Source organism: Bactrocera latifrons, unplaced genomic scaffold (assembly GCF_001853355.1).
Source record: "Bactrocera latifrons isolate USDA-ARS-PBARC rearing strain unplaced genomic scaffold, ASM185335v1 scaffold_55, whole genome shotgun sequence".
NCBI classification, from domain to species: domain Eukaryota; kingdom Metazoa; phylum Arthropoda; class Insecta; order Diptera; family Tephritidae; genus Bactrocera; species Bactrocera latifrons.
The window spans coordinates 1,128,858-1,143,514 of record NW_017537212.1 but is presented as its reverse complement, the minus strand read 5'-3'; the positions used below and the strand labels follow the sequence as shown (position 1 = coordinate 1,143,514).

At 39.6% G+C, this 14,657-nt stretch overlaps 2 protein-coding genes across 5 annotated transcripts in view; one reads left to right on the top strand and one right to left on the bottom strand.

Moving 5' to 3' along the window:
• LOC108974343 (furin-like protease 1) overlaps positions 1 to 14,657 on the top strand; it is a 240,956-nt gene that overhangs the window by 202,700 nt on the left and 23,599 nt on the right. For all 4 annotated transcript variants that reach the window (XM_018942096.1, XM_018942097.1, XM_018942098.1 and 1 more), the window contains 3 exons: positions 13,169 to 13,414; positions 13,500 to 13,628; positions 13,681 to 14,555. In XM_018942096.1, coding sequence (XP_018797641.1) covers positions 13,169 to 13,414; positions 13,500 to 13,628; positions 13,681 to 14,555 — 1,250 coding nt within the window. The remainder of the gene's footprint in view (positions 1 to 13,168; positions 13,415 to 13,499; positions 13,629 to 13,680; positions 14,556 to 14,657) is intronic.
• Positions 11,251 to 13,045, bottom strand: LOC108974344 (NADH-ubiquinone oxidoreductase 49 kDa subunit). The gene is made up of 2 exons (XM_018942101.1): positions 12,813 to 13,045; positions 11,251 to 12,715 (listed from the first exon to the last, which is right to left on the bottom strand). The coding sequence occupies exons 1-2, from the start codon at positions 13,003 to 13,005 to the stop codon at positions 11,355 to 11,357; spliced, it is 1,554 nt and encodes a 517-aa protein (XP_018797646.1). The 5' UTR covers positions 13,006 to 13,045; the 3' UTR covers positions 11,251 to 11,354.

Here is a 14,657-nt window from a genome sequence, read left to right as displayed (position 1 = left end):
CTTCAAAGAGACACCAAACCAATCAATCCATGGAAGCCGACGAAACTAATAAAGACATCCAGAATCGCCAAAAAGCCACTTTGGCTTGCGCACACAACTGAGGCCGACTACTGGCTCCTTGAAAATGCCGTGGAATGTACTAGAAAAATATGCCACTTGTGGCTACCAGCAAAAAGCTGCTAATGGAAAACCACTTTGCACTTGCGCAACACTATATATAATAGCAACAACATCAAAGAGAAACTTAGACGGCTGATATCAAAACTTGGAGCGACGTGAAAAATCTTCCGTAAGTTGCCACAAATGCAGCGTGTAGCTAGCTGATAACAGCTGAAGCAATGCAAATGCCTCAAGTGCCAGCTGAACGCCGCTGAGAAGGATTTCGCTTTTTCATCGATTTGGATGCCAAGAGTGAAATGATGCAGTTGCATGCAACACTCAGCAAAAACGCACCCGAACAGTATAAGCAACAACAAGACACCAAGGGCATTATCAGCAAAATCTGATCTGTAAGAGGCGCTGCCCTGTCTGTCCCGTCTTCCCTCACCATCGGTAGGGACAATGTAGGCGAGAACAATGCCGGAAGATTTGAGTCTTCGGGCCTGAGAAGGAACAAGCGAGTAAAATCTCTAAAGGCAAATCGATGGCGAAAAGGCATAAAGCAAACATTTCACGAGAATACGAAAATGCTCGGCGACGGGACGTGAAAATCCCACAATGCAAATTGCCACCAATGCGCCGAGACGGTAGCCAAGGCGTCAATGCTTTCAATGGCAACAAATGGCGGCAAATACTGAGTCCGTATTAATGAAAGGCAAACTCGGTAGTAAGCTATGTTGGATTGCTGAGAGATGTGTAGAAGTTACATATGTAATGCGCAATACTATAATCATTCTTATGTTGTATGTTGTTGTATGTGCGTGAACATTTGTTAGCTAAGAATTTGACAGCGAGATGTGTGAGTTAGCGTTATTTTTCATCAAAGATGCTTTGAATGCTTTTACTTTACCAGACAAACGCAGGTGCTGTAATAGCATGGCCAATGCGAAGCGATTGGCAGATGAAAAATCTTGGCTGTAATAAGTTGTAATATCACGGAAGGTAAATCATATCAATCATAACTTGAACTGCTCAACTCTACTTTGAATAAGCCACAGTTGTCTTACCGGGTGAAAAGTGAAACTGAGTCCTATGGAATCAGGAAAGTACTGCCTCCATTTTGTAGAAATAAGAATGGTGATTCCAAAATGAAACAAGCGCACTTGATTGCCAATACAACTGAATGAAAGTAAATCTTGCTTACTTAGGCAATTTGACTCTAATTTTATAAGTATTACTCCGGAATGTAGGCAGCCGTTTTATTTCTGGTATTTTATCGAAGTCTTTGAGGAGCTTGCAATGTTATGAAACTGAAATTTTGTAGATATTTTGAAAAGTCTGTGCAAATTAACCAAACTATTCGAACTGGGTAAATATTCTGAAATATAAGCGACTTAATTCTTTTAAAATAACAAGTTTTACATTCATAACTAATGACATCTTTGTGTTTTATTTTAAAAAATTATTGTACTTATTCTTTGTATTTTACATTGAAAAAATTTGTTCTTCATCTTTTTTCTCCCTTATCAAGCTTCTATTGAAACGTTCGCGTCTATAAAATCAACCAAGTGTCTTGAAGAGCGACACAGCTCAATGAGAATAAATGACCTAACAATAATATTTTATTCATGCCTACTCCCCTCTCCTCATCATTATACTGTGTGTCTTGCAAACACACCGACAAATAGCCAGTACGCACCCTCAAGGTATTGCAAGTGAGCATAACCATTAAACCAGCCACTGCCTATATTCCACTCACCTTCCATGTAGCGAATAAAATATAACGTTTTTAAGTAATTCTCCAGCCCATCATCTCCGTAAACTTCAGAAGCAATTTCTTACGGGTTTAGGTTGCATCTCCTTCCGTTTTTGTACTGCAATTACAAAACAACCCCCGTTAACTGACCCATGAACAGCATCCACATGCACGCACATACACTAATACCCAAGTGGTTTTATTGCTCGAATATCAGGAAAACTCTATTTTTATAACACACCCTTTTCCACAAAATTTTCCGCAAATTTTCCCTTTTGCACGCTTCAAAGCTTACTCCGCGCTTTTGCTACTCGATGATTTTATATTTCTATTTTATTACATTTTACCTTGAATTGTGCTCTGGGGAGTTTGCGTGCAATCCTGGATTGTAGCCTCCGATAGTGCTCTTGGCGTGGTGTGCTTAGCACAAGGCTCTTTATGAAAGAATACTTTTTGGGGCAAACTAAATAAATGATGTGTTTGTTTGCCGGTGTGCATGTGTGTATGTGGGCTTGGGTGCTTGCTATTTGTTTTCATGCACGTGCTCAAGGATATGAATGCAGGGAAATCGGAACGCCGGCACGCACTCACACACACAACAATAACAGACAACACATGCAGGCACAAGAAAGGGAAATATAATAGTAAACACAAAGATTAGTTTGTTGTTTGTGCCTTTGGTCGGCTGCAAATGCCGGTACGCAATTTGCAAATATTTAATGCAAACCTAGACAAACAGACGCCGCGCCGGCTACCGCCGCTGCAGACTGCAGACAACAAATGGCAGACTTTCATTTCGTTCAGGAGGTCAGACAGCCGGCGGTGGGAAGGTGTGCGCAAGGTGAAACGGAAAATCGTGTAGTGCAAATCGGAAAATTGAAAAGTGCGAGGTGGTGCGAAAATCAGACAAATGACAGACTTTCATTGTAAACGCACAAAACCCGAAGAAGCGAAGAATGGTGGTGGTTCAGCCTTTTACAGACGCCTCGCCAGACATTGAGACTGTTTTCATTTTATTAAAAGAGAAGCCGGTATATAATATATATATGTATACATATATAGTACATACATATGTGCTGGGGCATCAAAGCTATATACTTTTGGCATATGGATCCATTGTAAGCGATTAAATCCAAATTTGAAAATTGTTCGCATTATTTTCTGTACTTGAAGCGTTATGAGTGGTGAATCTGCATATGTGAAAATTAAAAAGTCGATTTTAATGCTTGCGATTCTTATATATCATTATTTATTATATATTTAACGTTAGAATGAAAATTTGCAGTAAAAAAAAATTAAGAAAAGAACTACTTCAGCCTCCCCAAGAATACTAGAAACTCAAGATCAGTCGTCTTCTAAACCATTAAATAGGGAAAGAAATTAGACATCGTTTGGTTTTAATCTGAGTTCTCGCTCCCTTGTATATACATATAATATAATTCAACGGCTAGAGGTCAGCCTGACCATGTCGATAAGAAAATGCAGTACTAAATGTATCTTCATTATTTTATAGGGTGTGCCAAACTATTACACCCTGTACAGCTTGTTGCGAAAGAATTCATAAAAAGGAAAAATTTATTGGAATGACTTTTCCTCTGAAAACAAGAGGAGGAAAGAGAAACAATATTGTTGCAATTATTTTGACACCGTTTCTTAAACAAATACCATTTTATTTGTGAATTTAAATTTACTAAAATTTTTTAATTTCCCAGGCGTTTAATTTAAAAATTATGCCATATGCACACACACACCTATGTAAATACATACATATCGGATGTATTACTGAAGCATTTATTTACAAAATCACAGCCGTAGCACGTCGGGCAAATAACAGTTTTCGCCACTTTTGTTTATTAAATTTTTTAAACTTAATTTATATTTGCAATGCAACGCTTATTTCGTTAATGACTTTGTATGGCAAATAATGCCTGCAATTAAATAATTTCATTGTTTATCGAAGAGTGCAAATTAAATGCAGTTTGTGTGTGCGTATGCGCCATCGTGGAGCTGTTCGCAGGCGATTCCACCAGTCATTGCCCCCACTCCGCGCCGCCGCTGTTGCCATTGCAGTTGTTATTATCTGTGGCTGCCGTTATTTTGCTGTTGCTTATTTTTCAATTTAATTTTTATTTTTGGTGTGCCGTTGTAAATGTATAAATAACATTGTGTAAATTAGAGTGTGGCTTGACAACAGCTGCAACTCGTCCATTGGCCGCCGCCGCCGCCGATGCAACATAAGCGCCGCATCCACAAAATGGTGGGAAGCAGAAATATTTTCGTGCGCCGTCACTTCTGCTTCCACGCCTTTATTGTTGTTGATTATTTTTACAACAGTTGTATAAACTTAAAGCAGCAAAGGTCTTTATATTGTTTAAACATATCTACATATGAATTTTTTGTGTTTGTGAGTGCGTTGGTTCAGCAAGATGGCAACTTTTTCAAGTTGCATTAACTATATTGCAATTAAATGAGGTAAAATTAAATAACAAAATGCAAGTTGAAAGCACCAAACAATTTTATGAAAATTTTTTTTGGAGATTATATTGTTACTTTAAGCAGTAATCCGTGCCAAATTTCGTGACGATACGACGTCAAATGCGAAACTTTTCCATACAAGCCCTTGATTCCGATTGTTCGGYTTGTATGGCAGCTATATGCTATAGTGCGCCGATCGGAACAATTTCTTCTGATATAACATTATTTCTATAAACAATAACTCATACCTCATTTCGTGAAGATATTTCGTCAAATGAGGAAGTTTCCCATGTAAGCATTTGATTCCGATCATTTAGTTTGTATGGCAGCTATATACTACAGTAATCCGATCTAAACAATTTCTTCGGTGCTTACATTGTTGCCTTAGAAAATAAAAAAATTTCGTGAATATATCTTGTCAAATGTAAAAGTTTTCCACACAAGAACTTTGTTCCGATCATTCAGTTTGTATGGCAGCTATATGATATAGTTAACCGATCTAAACAATTTCTTGCGAGATTACATTGTTAATTTAGAAAATAACCTGTGTCAACTTTTGTTAAAATACATTGTGAAATGTGAAAGTTTTCCATACAAGAACTTGATTCCGATTGTGCAGTTTGTATGGCAGCTATATGATATAGTGGTCCGATATCGGCAGTTCCGACAAATAAGCAGCTTCTTGAAGAGAAAATGACGTTTGCGAAATTTCAAAACGATATCTTAAAAATTGAGGGACTAGTTCGTATATATACAGACAGACAGACAGACAGACGGACATGGCTAAATCGACTCAGCTCGACTATATACTTTATACGGTCTCCGACGCTTCCCTCTGAGTGTTACAAACTTCGTGACAAACTTAATGTACCCTGTTCAGGGTATAAAAAGGGGAAGGGAAGTAAATATTAGTGTCTGATATAAAAAAAATCAAAAATGCTCGCCTTAAGGAAAATGCCTTATAAAAATTCAACTATAATCAAATACAAACCCCGAATATGTATGCATATTGAGAACACAGTTATAACCGTAACTTTATTTTCTTTTGTAAATGGTCCCCTCGGCCACTGTTTGAAGTGAAATTTAATTTTAATTAATTATTAATTTGGTTTCTTTCACATGCCGAAAGGAAGCTATGAGTAAGTGGTTTTTTTATAAAATAAGTGTTTACTGGACACAACAAAAAATACTATAAAATATTTTTTTTTTTTTTTTGTTCAAAATCTACTTCTTGATTTTCGCTTTGCTTCCAACCTTAAACGATATGTTAACACTGGTGTACATTTGTGGGCAGTTAACAAAAACATACAGTTCAACAGTTTCGTGGCAATACTTCTTTTCTGTACAGAAGCACAAATGTACACACATACATATCATGGTCCTATAGTTGAGCAGCGCATAGGTAAAGATGTTGAAACGAGTTGACTTTAACAACTTTCTGTATTTTTTTGCTCAATCATTGCATACCTTTGTGAGTAATTCCTGAAGCACTTTCACAGTTCTCTTTGCTCACCCTTCAGCTGATGCTGCGTGTGGCCTCCTGCTTCCCTTAGCTTTCATCTAGCCACCTATCTCTATCTATCAGTTGCCATTAATCCCATTCAATTAGCTTTAGTCAGTTTAATTGCCATGTACTTTGTTGGAGTTGTATGCGGTCTTTCTGCCACAACCAACTGGCCAATTTCATTGAAGGATTAGGGATGACTTTCAACAGAGAATACGATGTGATTACGCTAACGCTGATTGCGCGCTGTGTTCACTAACCACCATATATATATAAAAGTTGTATTTTTTTTCGCGTATCCACTTCATTTTCCGCTACTCGAGAGTAAAGATGAAAACACACCGAATGTTGCAACTGGCAACTCTTAATTCTACAGTAAAATGCTGAGTTTACTAATTCATGGAAAATATAGAAGCACGGATCGCTTTGTCTTGCGCATTTCTTCCTTTGAAGCTGTCGTCGTTTTAATGAATCAACTGGACAAAATCGTCTACTAATCGCAATCACTGAGGTCACGGCAGCGCACTCGTTCATATAAGTAGCGCCATCTAGTACGTCACGCTAACGATTGCCTCTTTTTTATTTGCTCTCTTATGCGTGCGTTTGTGCGGCTGTCCGAATTGTACCTAATTCACCGCTTCGAAGCAGTGAAAAGTGATCGAGACAAATGAATAGCTGCAATGGTGATTTGATTAAAAGCACTTAGCACAGTTGTTTGACTGGTGCGAAATAGCAGCGAAAAGAAAAGAAGGTACAGTTATAAAAACACATACACTTTTATAAGTGTGTGCGTGTCTGAGTATAAAAAGTATAGCAGCATAAGGCAATTAAGACGATAAATTGCGAAGCGCGTGAAAACCCAACCCTTCAAGAGATTCCTAGAAGGTGGTAATTATTTGTTGGTGCATCTTCGTAATAAAAACTCACTACAAAGAGCACAACGTTCCCCTACTCTTAACCGCTCCTGCTTAAATACTGTTGTAGGTTAAACTATTCTTGCACCGGACGTTTGCTGAGTCATTACTTTAGAGCCAGAATAGACGACACTATCTTTATTTATATAAATTTTTGTCAGCAAATCGTTTTGATGTAAATGAACGCACACTCACACCAATTGGAACCAAATATTCAGTATTTGTATAGAGAATTTTTAGTCTGAATCCTCATTTGCTACTCATTTTTAAGGTATTTGTAAGGCTTTGTAAAAGTATGTGGGCAACGCTCTTTCTGAAAATATCACGAAGATTCTCACTCTCCGTCATACACATAGTGTTTTAGGAAGTTGATGAAAGGAACTGTGTTTCTAAACGTTTACACAACACCTTCTGTGTTTAAAGCTCCTTATAACGGTGCGTTTGCTCCCTTTTATGGAGTTATTGCCTAAGTACACATGTACTCGAAGTGTAAAGCACTTTGCTCATGTTTATGCAAGCATGTAAGCAAGTGACGAGTCAGAGCCAGAGCCAAGCTTTGAGTTACAGCCATGTAGATAAATGCTTAAGTGCATGCATGAGTGTATGTGGCAGTGTGCGGTTATGCTGATGGTAAGTGATGGTCGCTTTGTTGAAGGTGTCAGTCGTGTTCATTCGATGGTGATGTGTATAAACTAAGCCGAATGGTGGGGACCCGAGGAGTCAGTATTCAAGCTCCAGTAACAATCAGCGTGTTACAGTGTTAGAGCCAAGCAATGCGGGAGGGTGGAGTACTACGTCTACCTGTGCACTCAAGCCACATTTATGTGTGGGTGTGTGTGAAAGCAAGGCGGAACAAACAATAGGAGTCCGTTCATTCAGTCGCTATGTTTGCCTATTCAATTTGTATTTACTTGGCAGCTTGGTTGGCTGTATTGCTGCTTAGAAGAGCTTCCTTAGGCGTGATTGGAGTCCCGTCGGGCTGCTTTCCTGCCAAATTTGCATAAACCTGTCGTCCGCCGCCGCAGTGCCACTGCCACTTACATACGTGTGCGAATATGATGTTGTTAAAGTTCTGCTGGAGCACCGCAGGAGTGGTGAGTTGTTGAACAGCCGAGTTGAATAAGCAAGTCAGGTGACATTTACAAATCCGTGCTGTTTACTATACCCACCCAAACACACACAAGCTGGTTTTCACGCGCATTCACATACAACCAACACACGAGCTCACGAATTATCATTGCCGCTTTGTGTAAGGAGGTTGGAAGTTGAAGAGCGTGTTCGGTTGTTTCTAGCCAACTAGTGGTTGGCAGGTGTGGAGCAACAGCAGCGTGTACTCCAAACAATCTGCGACAGGCGCAGCCAAGTTGTCGTTGGCGGTTAAAGTGAGTGTCGAGTGGTTGCCTCTCGAATTAGCACAAAGCGGCGTTCGTTTCACGAAAAGGCAGCACGAGTGCCGTACATACATTTACGCTTAAGAATATAGGTGTGAGTGTTTGCGCTACATCCCTTTTTTTCAATATGCCCAAATGTGTGTGTGACTTAAGCAAACGCTTTCTTGCATGTGTGTGAGCAAGCATTTTCATGTGTATGTATGCGTGTTCGGATGTGCATTCATATGCTAGTATGCCGGATAGCTTGAAGTGCATGCGCTTGTACTTTATGCTTGCGTATTTGAATAATATATGTCGCTTTAGTCGGCTATTTTCGTGCCTCAATGTGTGTGACACAATTTTTTATAACCGGCAAGAAATCGCTTTAATATTTTTAATTATGTAGTTTTATTGAAATCGCTAAAAGTGAGATGAAAGCTTACGGCAAATTTAATTATTACAATTTTACAAACTTAACATAAAATATTCAAAATGAAAAACATCTGCTGGCTGAAACTGAGCTAAATTTCCCCAAACTTCCCACCACACCACAGGTATCATGCCAGCAAATACATACAAACGCCACTGAGGCTGCACTTTTCTAAGCGACACGCCAGCTGCAGTTGCCACACAAACGTGCAACAGATAACAGCATTTCTGGTGTTCATATACACAACTAAAACGCCAAATTTACACAGTTCTATATCCGTTTCCGTTTTGCACCGAAAATGCATTTGTAATTGGAATTTCATTCGCATGCGAAGCTGCTTTCGAAACTGAACTTTTCACCGAGCACAATGCTTTCAATAATTGAACTTGTCATCCACAAAAGCAGGCACCTGCAAACGGAAATGGCAATAGCAGCGGAAAAGGAAACGGATAAAAGCTGAACTATCACTGTGTGCATCGTGTTTAAGGGCAAGGATAATGGAATGGCAAAGGAGATAATACATTTTGATGGTAGCAACTGTTTGTGAAGAGCCCAACTAGTTTCGGTGAACATACATGCATTCGTACATGCATACGCTTATACCATTGTTATGCTTCTCAGATGTCCAGTAGTGACATATACATATACGCTCATACACACAAAATAATTATGTTATGTATAGATGTATGTATGTCTACATATATTATATGTGTGAGTGTATTTTAAAATGAGACTTTGTATCTGGACTATAAATATCCAGTTACAATAGCAAAAAAAAACCTGGAATTTCAATTAAAACATAAATCGCCGGGCGCCTAAATATATGCAATACACACTATTAATGTCCCCTTGCGCTGCGCATGTTCATTTGTGAATTATGCTTCTACGTACATATGTACCTATGCACATATTTAGCAACGCGTTAATAGCACCTGTCTCGCTTAATTCTGTTGGCGGCCATAAATTCACTAAATTATAAAATAATTCTACAAATGAGCATAAATACTCATTTTAATTGAGTTAATTGCATTTTTCGCGAGTGTGGGTGTATATGTGCATATGCATGTCGAAACATTTGTGTGCGAATACGTATATGCGTGAACAAATATGTACCAAGTTCTATGAATTTATTTCGTCGGTTCCAGCATTGCTTAATTCTATTTATCGTAGGCAAACTTTTGGGGATTTTGAAGTTATGTATGTGATGATTGGAGTGTTTTGTTTTTAATTTCCCCTCTTCCGCCTTACATTTTAAATTTAAAAAAAATCAAAAGGTAAGAGTGAGACTTAATTGTTTATATCTATAATCTCATTACCGTTTAGTATTGCATTCTTCCTAATAGTGAAAAAAGCCAAGATCAGGGGATAATTTGTTGTTTTTTTATATCCATCAAATTTTATTAGAGATTCTATTATGTTCTTATATTTTATTTTTATTTGGTGAAAAGGCAAAACGTGTGGAATCTAGTTTTTCATAAACGACACCTAAATATGTGAGCTTCGCCTGCGACGCACTTATATTGGGTAGTCGACAAAGTCTTTTCGTATTTCTAATCAAACTACAAACTTAAAATCTCACCTTTCCAACACTGTATGGTATGATGCAATGTGATTGGTAACACTGGAGATATATGACTGCAACGACCTCTAGTGACAAAATACGAAAAGACTTTTTCGACTACCAATATATAAGCGACCTGATCAGTCACTCCATATATTTGGTAACAATTTACATGCACATCTATACAAAAATGTATTCCTTCAACCTAGTTTAGCAGAGCTTTAATGCCATATACCTGCTGGTGACAGCGGCGCTGTGTTAAATTTTTTTTGTCTTTTTATACAAACTTTTTGGTTAATCCATTTATTTTTAATGTACATATATGTATGTGCGTGCGAAGAGTTACTTTTTTCCTTCTTTTGTATTCGTGCGTGCATTAATGAGCATGTGTGAGTGTGATGAGATTTTTGTTTTTGCTTTTGCACTTGCATTAATCTCATTAAGCCATTTAACCCTTAATTAGTTTAACAGTAATTAACAAGCGACACTTAATTGTGGCTGTTACTGTGTGCTGCCACATTGTTGAAAGTTCACGAATACATGTAATTACTCCGAAACCGAAAAATGCTTGTACTAATAAATAGCGCAGCCGATGCGCAATTTGAAGTACTTTTAACTTTTTATTTTCTTTTAGGAACCTTTGTTTAAATACGCATTGTTGTTGTAATTTTATATCTCTGTAAAGTTGGTCGTAGGTGATGTGAGTGAGGAAAAAATCATACATTCATACACTAGTACATAGTCAAAAATTCTATTTTATGTCAATAGCAATGCTTCAAGCAATTCTCTAGTAATCAAAAATCCGCTTTTGACCAGACAGCCTGCGTTTTTGTTCCGCTTGAACTACTCGATGCAACTCCTGTAGTTCCAATTCTTATTAGGATCTTCCATCCTCTTTCAACTGTCTTATTACTATTAATATATTCACAGTTAAAACAGTACAGATACCTCAACAGTAAATTAGTCTACAAATCTCCCTGTGACGAGCAATATAGACCTTACCTATTATGCCCAAAAAATCGGGCTTCCTACCCAATTTAGTCCTGAGAATTATACGACTAAGAATCATTTCGAAATACTCCCAAAATTTTCTTTTAACGGTATTTTAAAATGATTTTCTATTTATCCATAACTCTTGTTATTAATTCACTTGAATCGTTTTTTCGATTATATTTCATCGGAAATTCAAATTCTCTCAATGAACCGATTGGCGGTCGGCTTCTTTGTTTACTTTACATCAAGTCTCTAACGATCAATTTCACCGAACACTATATCTAATGAACCAATAATGGCCACTGCATCGGCTAAAAAGTGCTTATAGGTTAGTTTATTCATCAGAGCCAAATGTGGATAACTTGCTGCACGAATTTTACAACGATATGGCTTGGACGTGCCATCCGATACCAGATAGACACCAAACTCGCCTTTTGGTGATTCCACAGCTGTATAAGTTTCCCCTGGTGGCACTGCAAATCCTTGTGTATAATATTTGAAATGATGTATTAGCTCCTCCATGCCTTTCTTCATGATTCTTCTCCTCGGCGGACACACTTTATGGTCGTCCGCTTTGATTTCACCTGCTGGCAGCTTATTGAGACATTGATTAATTATATTACATGCTTCGCGCATTTCACGTATACGACACAAGTAACGATCATAACAGTCGCCGTTAACGCCAACTGGCACCTCAAAGTCGATTTCCGGATATGCATCATATGGTTGCGTCTTGCGCAGATCCCACTTTACGCCAGTAGCACGCAAGACCGCGCCGGAACAACCATAATTCATTGCCTCATGCGCTGTTATGCATCCAATACCGATATTACGCATACGCCAAATGCGATTATCTGTAACGAGGTCCTCAAATTCATCAATGCGATGTCGAAAGCGGCAAATGAAGTCGAAGAGGTCATCACAGAATCCGAGTGGCAAATCGTAAGCCACACCGCCCGGTCGTATATATGCGGCATGCATGCGTGCACCCGAGGCGCGCTCACAGAACTCATACAACTTCTCACGTTCTTCGAACATCCAGAAGAGTGGTGTAATGCCGCCGCAATCTAGCACAGCAGTGGCGCAGGCGACTGTGTGATTGGTTAAACGCATGATCTCCGAAAACATTGTACGTATGTATTGCGCACGTTTGGGCACTTGCATTCCCAACAGTTTCTCGATGGCCAAGCAATAGCAGAGTTCATTCGACATGCATGACACATAATCGAGACGATCGAAGTATGGTAGGCCCTGTATGTACATTTTATTCTCAATTAGCTTCTCCGTACCGCGATGCAACAGGCCAATGTGTGGATCGGCAGATAGAACGGTCTCATTATCAAGTTGCAAAACCATGCGCAAGACGCCGTGTGCCGCTGGATGCGCCGGTCCAAAGTTAATGAACTTAGAACGAAAAGAACGATCTATTTGTGGGGGTATTTTACCGGACCAGCGATCGAAGCGTGATGTATCTTTGTCGTCTATAACGCAGCCTTCGAATTGTTTCATGTATTCTGGATCTGGGTACCAGTGCTTTGACTCCTTTCGTTTTAACTTCGGTAACTTGTTAGCCTGCTTCTCAGCTTTTGCTGTGCAAGTTAAACGACGCGGTTCTGGACCGTAAAATTTACACGATAAAATGTTTGATTAATTCTATTTATGTATATTTGTATGTTTGTATGTATGTTCGTTCTTGTTCTTAGCACTTACGTTTGTGATGCGAGAAAAACATTGCCACAGCCATTCTCGCCAGAGAAGATTTGAGAGTATCGCCAAGATCTGGTTTTATCAAAAACCTATTAGTCAGCACCTGCTTCGAGTAGTCCTTTACGCGAGACAGTTGCTTGGAGCTGCGTAATTTGAGTAGAACAATCTCCAAAATATTATTCCAAGCGTTCGGCATTTTTGGTTATTTCTTTTCTCCAAAAAATTTGAGTTTTTTCTTCACAGCTAATTTATTTTTTGGAAGTGAATTGCCAAGTTTTTAAACTCCGAAGAGGATGACTATTCTAAAAGCAGTATATACAGTACTTTTTTATTGATTTCTTTTTTAATTGTATTTTCAGATTTTCGAAAATCATTACCATTTCGCTCATCATAAAGTCTCTAAGCGTTCACTGACACCTTCGCAGTTGCATCAAACACGCCTTGACGAGGATTACAGAGTACAATGGGCTAGGCAACAGCAGGCAAAGTCGCGTCAGAAGCGTGACTACATACGTATGCGCCCGTCAAGGACATCGTCACGTGCACTCTCACAGGTGGATACAGTTCCTCTTAATGACCCAAAATGGGCGCAAATGTGGTATTTGGTAAGTACTAGCTGGCTGGCAAACCACTGTCTTTCGCAATCACTTTGCTCATATTTAAACTCGTTCGGTTCTAACTTGTAATTAGAATCGCGGTGGCGGCTTGGATATGAATGTAGTACCGGCTTGGCAGGCTGGTATCACCGGCAAGGGTATCGTGGTGACAATACTTGACGACGGTCTGGAATCGGACCATCCAGATATCGAGCACAACTATGTAAGTCCAATTCACATGAAACAATCGCAAATTCTTAACATACATTATTTAGGACCCTGATGCGTCGTATGACGTCAACAGCCACGATAACGATCCAATGCCGCATTATGATATGACCGATTCAAATCGGCATGGTACGCGTTGCGCTGGTGAAGTGGCCGCCACCGCCAATAACTCAATCTGTGCGGTTGGTATTGCATTTGGTGCCAGTGTTGGCGGTGTCCGAATGTTGGATGGCGATGTGACGGACGCCGTCGAGGCGCGTTCCCTATCACTCAATCCGCAACACATCGACATTTATAGCGCGTCGTGGGGTCCCGACGATGATGGTAAAACTGTTGATGGTCCTGGGGAATTGGCGCAGCGCGCCTTCATTGAAGGTGTAACCAAAGGGCGTCAAGGCAAGGGTAGCATATTTATTTGGGCTTCGGGCAATGGCGGTCGTGAGTTTGACAATTGTAATTGTGACGGCTATACAAACTCCATTTGGACACTGTCAATATCTAGTGCCACCGAAGAGGGTCACGTACCCTGGTATTCGGAGAAATGCAGTTCCACATTGGCGACCACTTACAGTAGTGGCGGACAGAGTGAGAAGCAGGTGGTGACGACAGACTTGCATCATTCGTGTACGGTATCACATACGGGTACCTCAGCATCGGCGCCGCTGGCTGCCGGCATAGCAGCACTAGTGCTCGAATCGAACACGAATTTGACGTGGCGTGATTTACAACATATTGTGGTGCGTACTGCAAAGCCGGCCAACTTGCGAGATCCAACATGGTCGAGAAATGGCGTCGGTCGCCGCATTAGCCATTCGTTCGGCTATGGTCTCATGGATGCGGCAGCGATGGTGCAAGTGGCACGTAAATGGAAAACGGTGCCAGAACAACAGCGTTGCGAAATTAACGCGCCGCATGTGGACAAGTAAGTTTTAACATTTCGATGTAAAGAACCTATCCTTGAAACAAAGAACTTTCGTTACTATGTAATGAGGTATCTCAATTATTACTTCCTCTTTTACTTTTT

What these genes read in the sequence shown, in the direction of transcription:
- LOC108974344 (XM_018942101.1), bottom strand. Translation starts at nt 13,005, where the DNA reads ATGCCGAACGCTTGGAATAATATTTTGGAGATTGTTCTACTCAAATTA. An exon ending in GTTTTTCTCGCATCACAAAC is followed by an intron (nt 12,716 to 12,812) that starts GTAAGTGCTAAG and finishes TTTACGGTCCAG; the next exon opens with AACCGCGTCGTTTAACTTGC.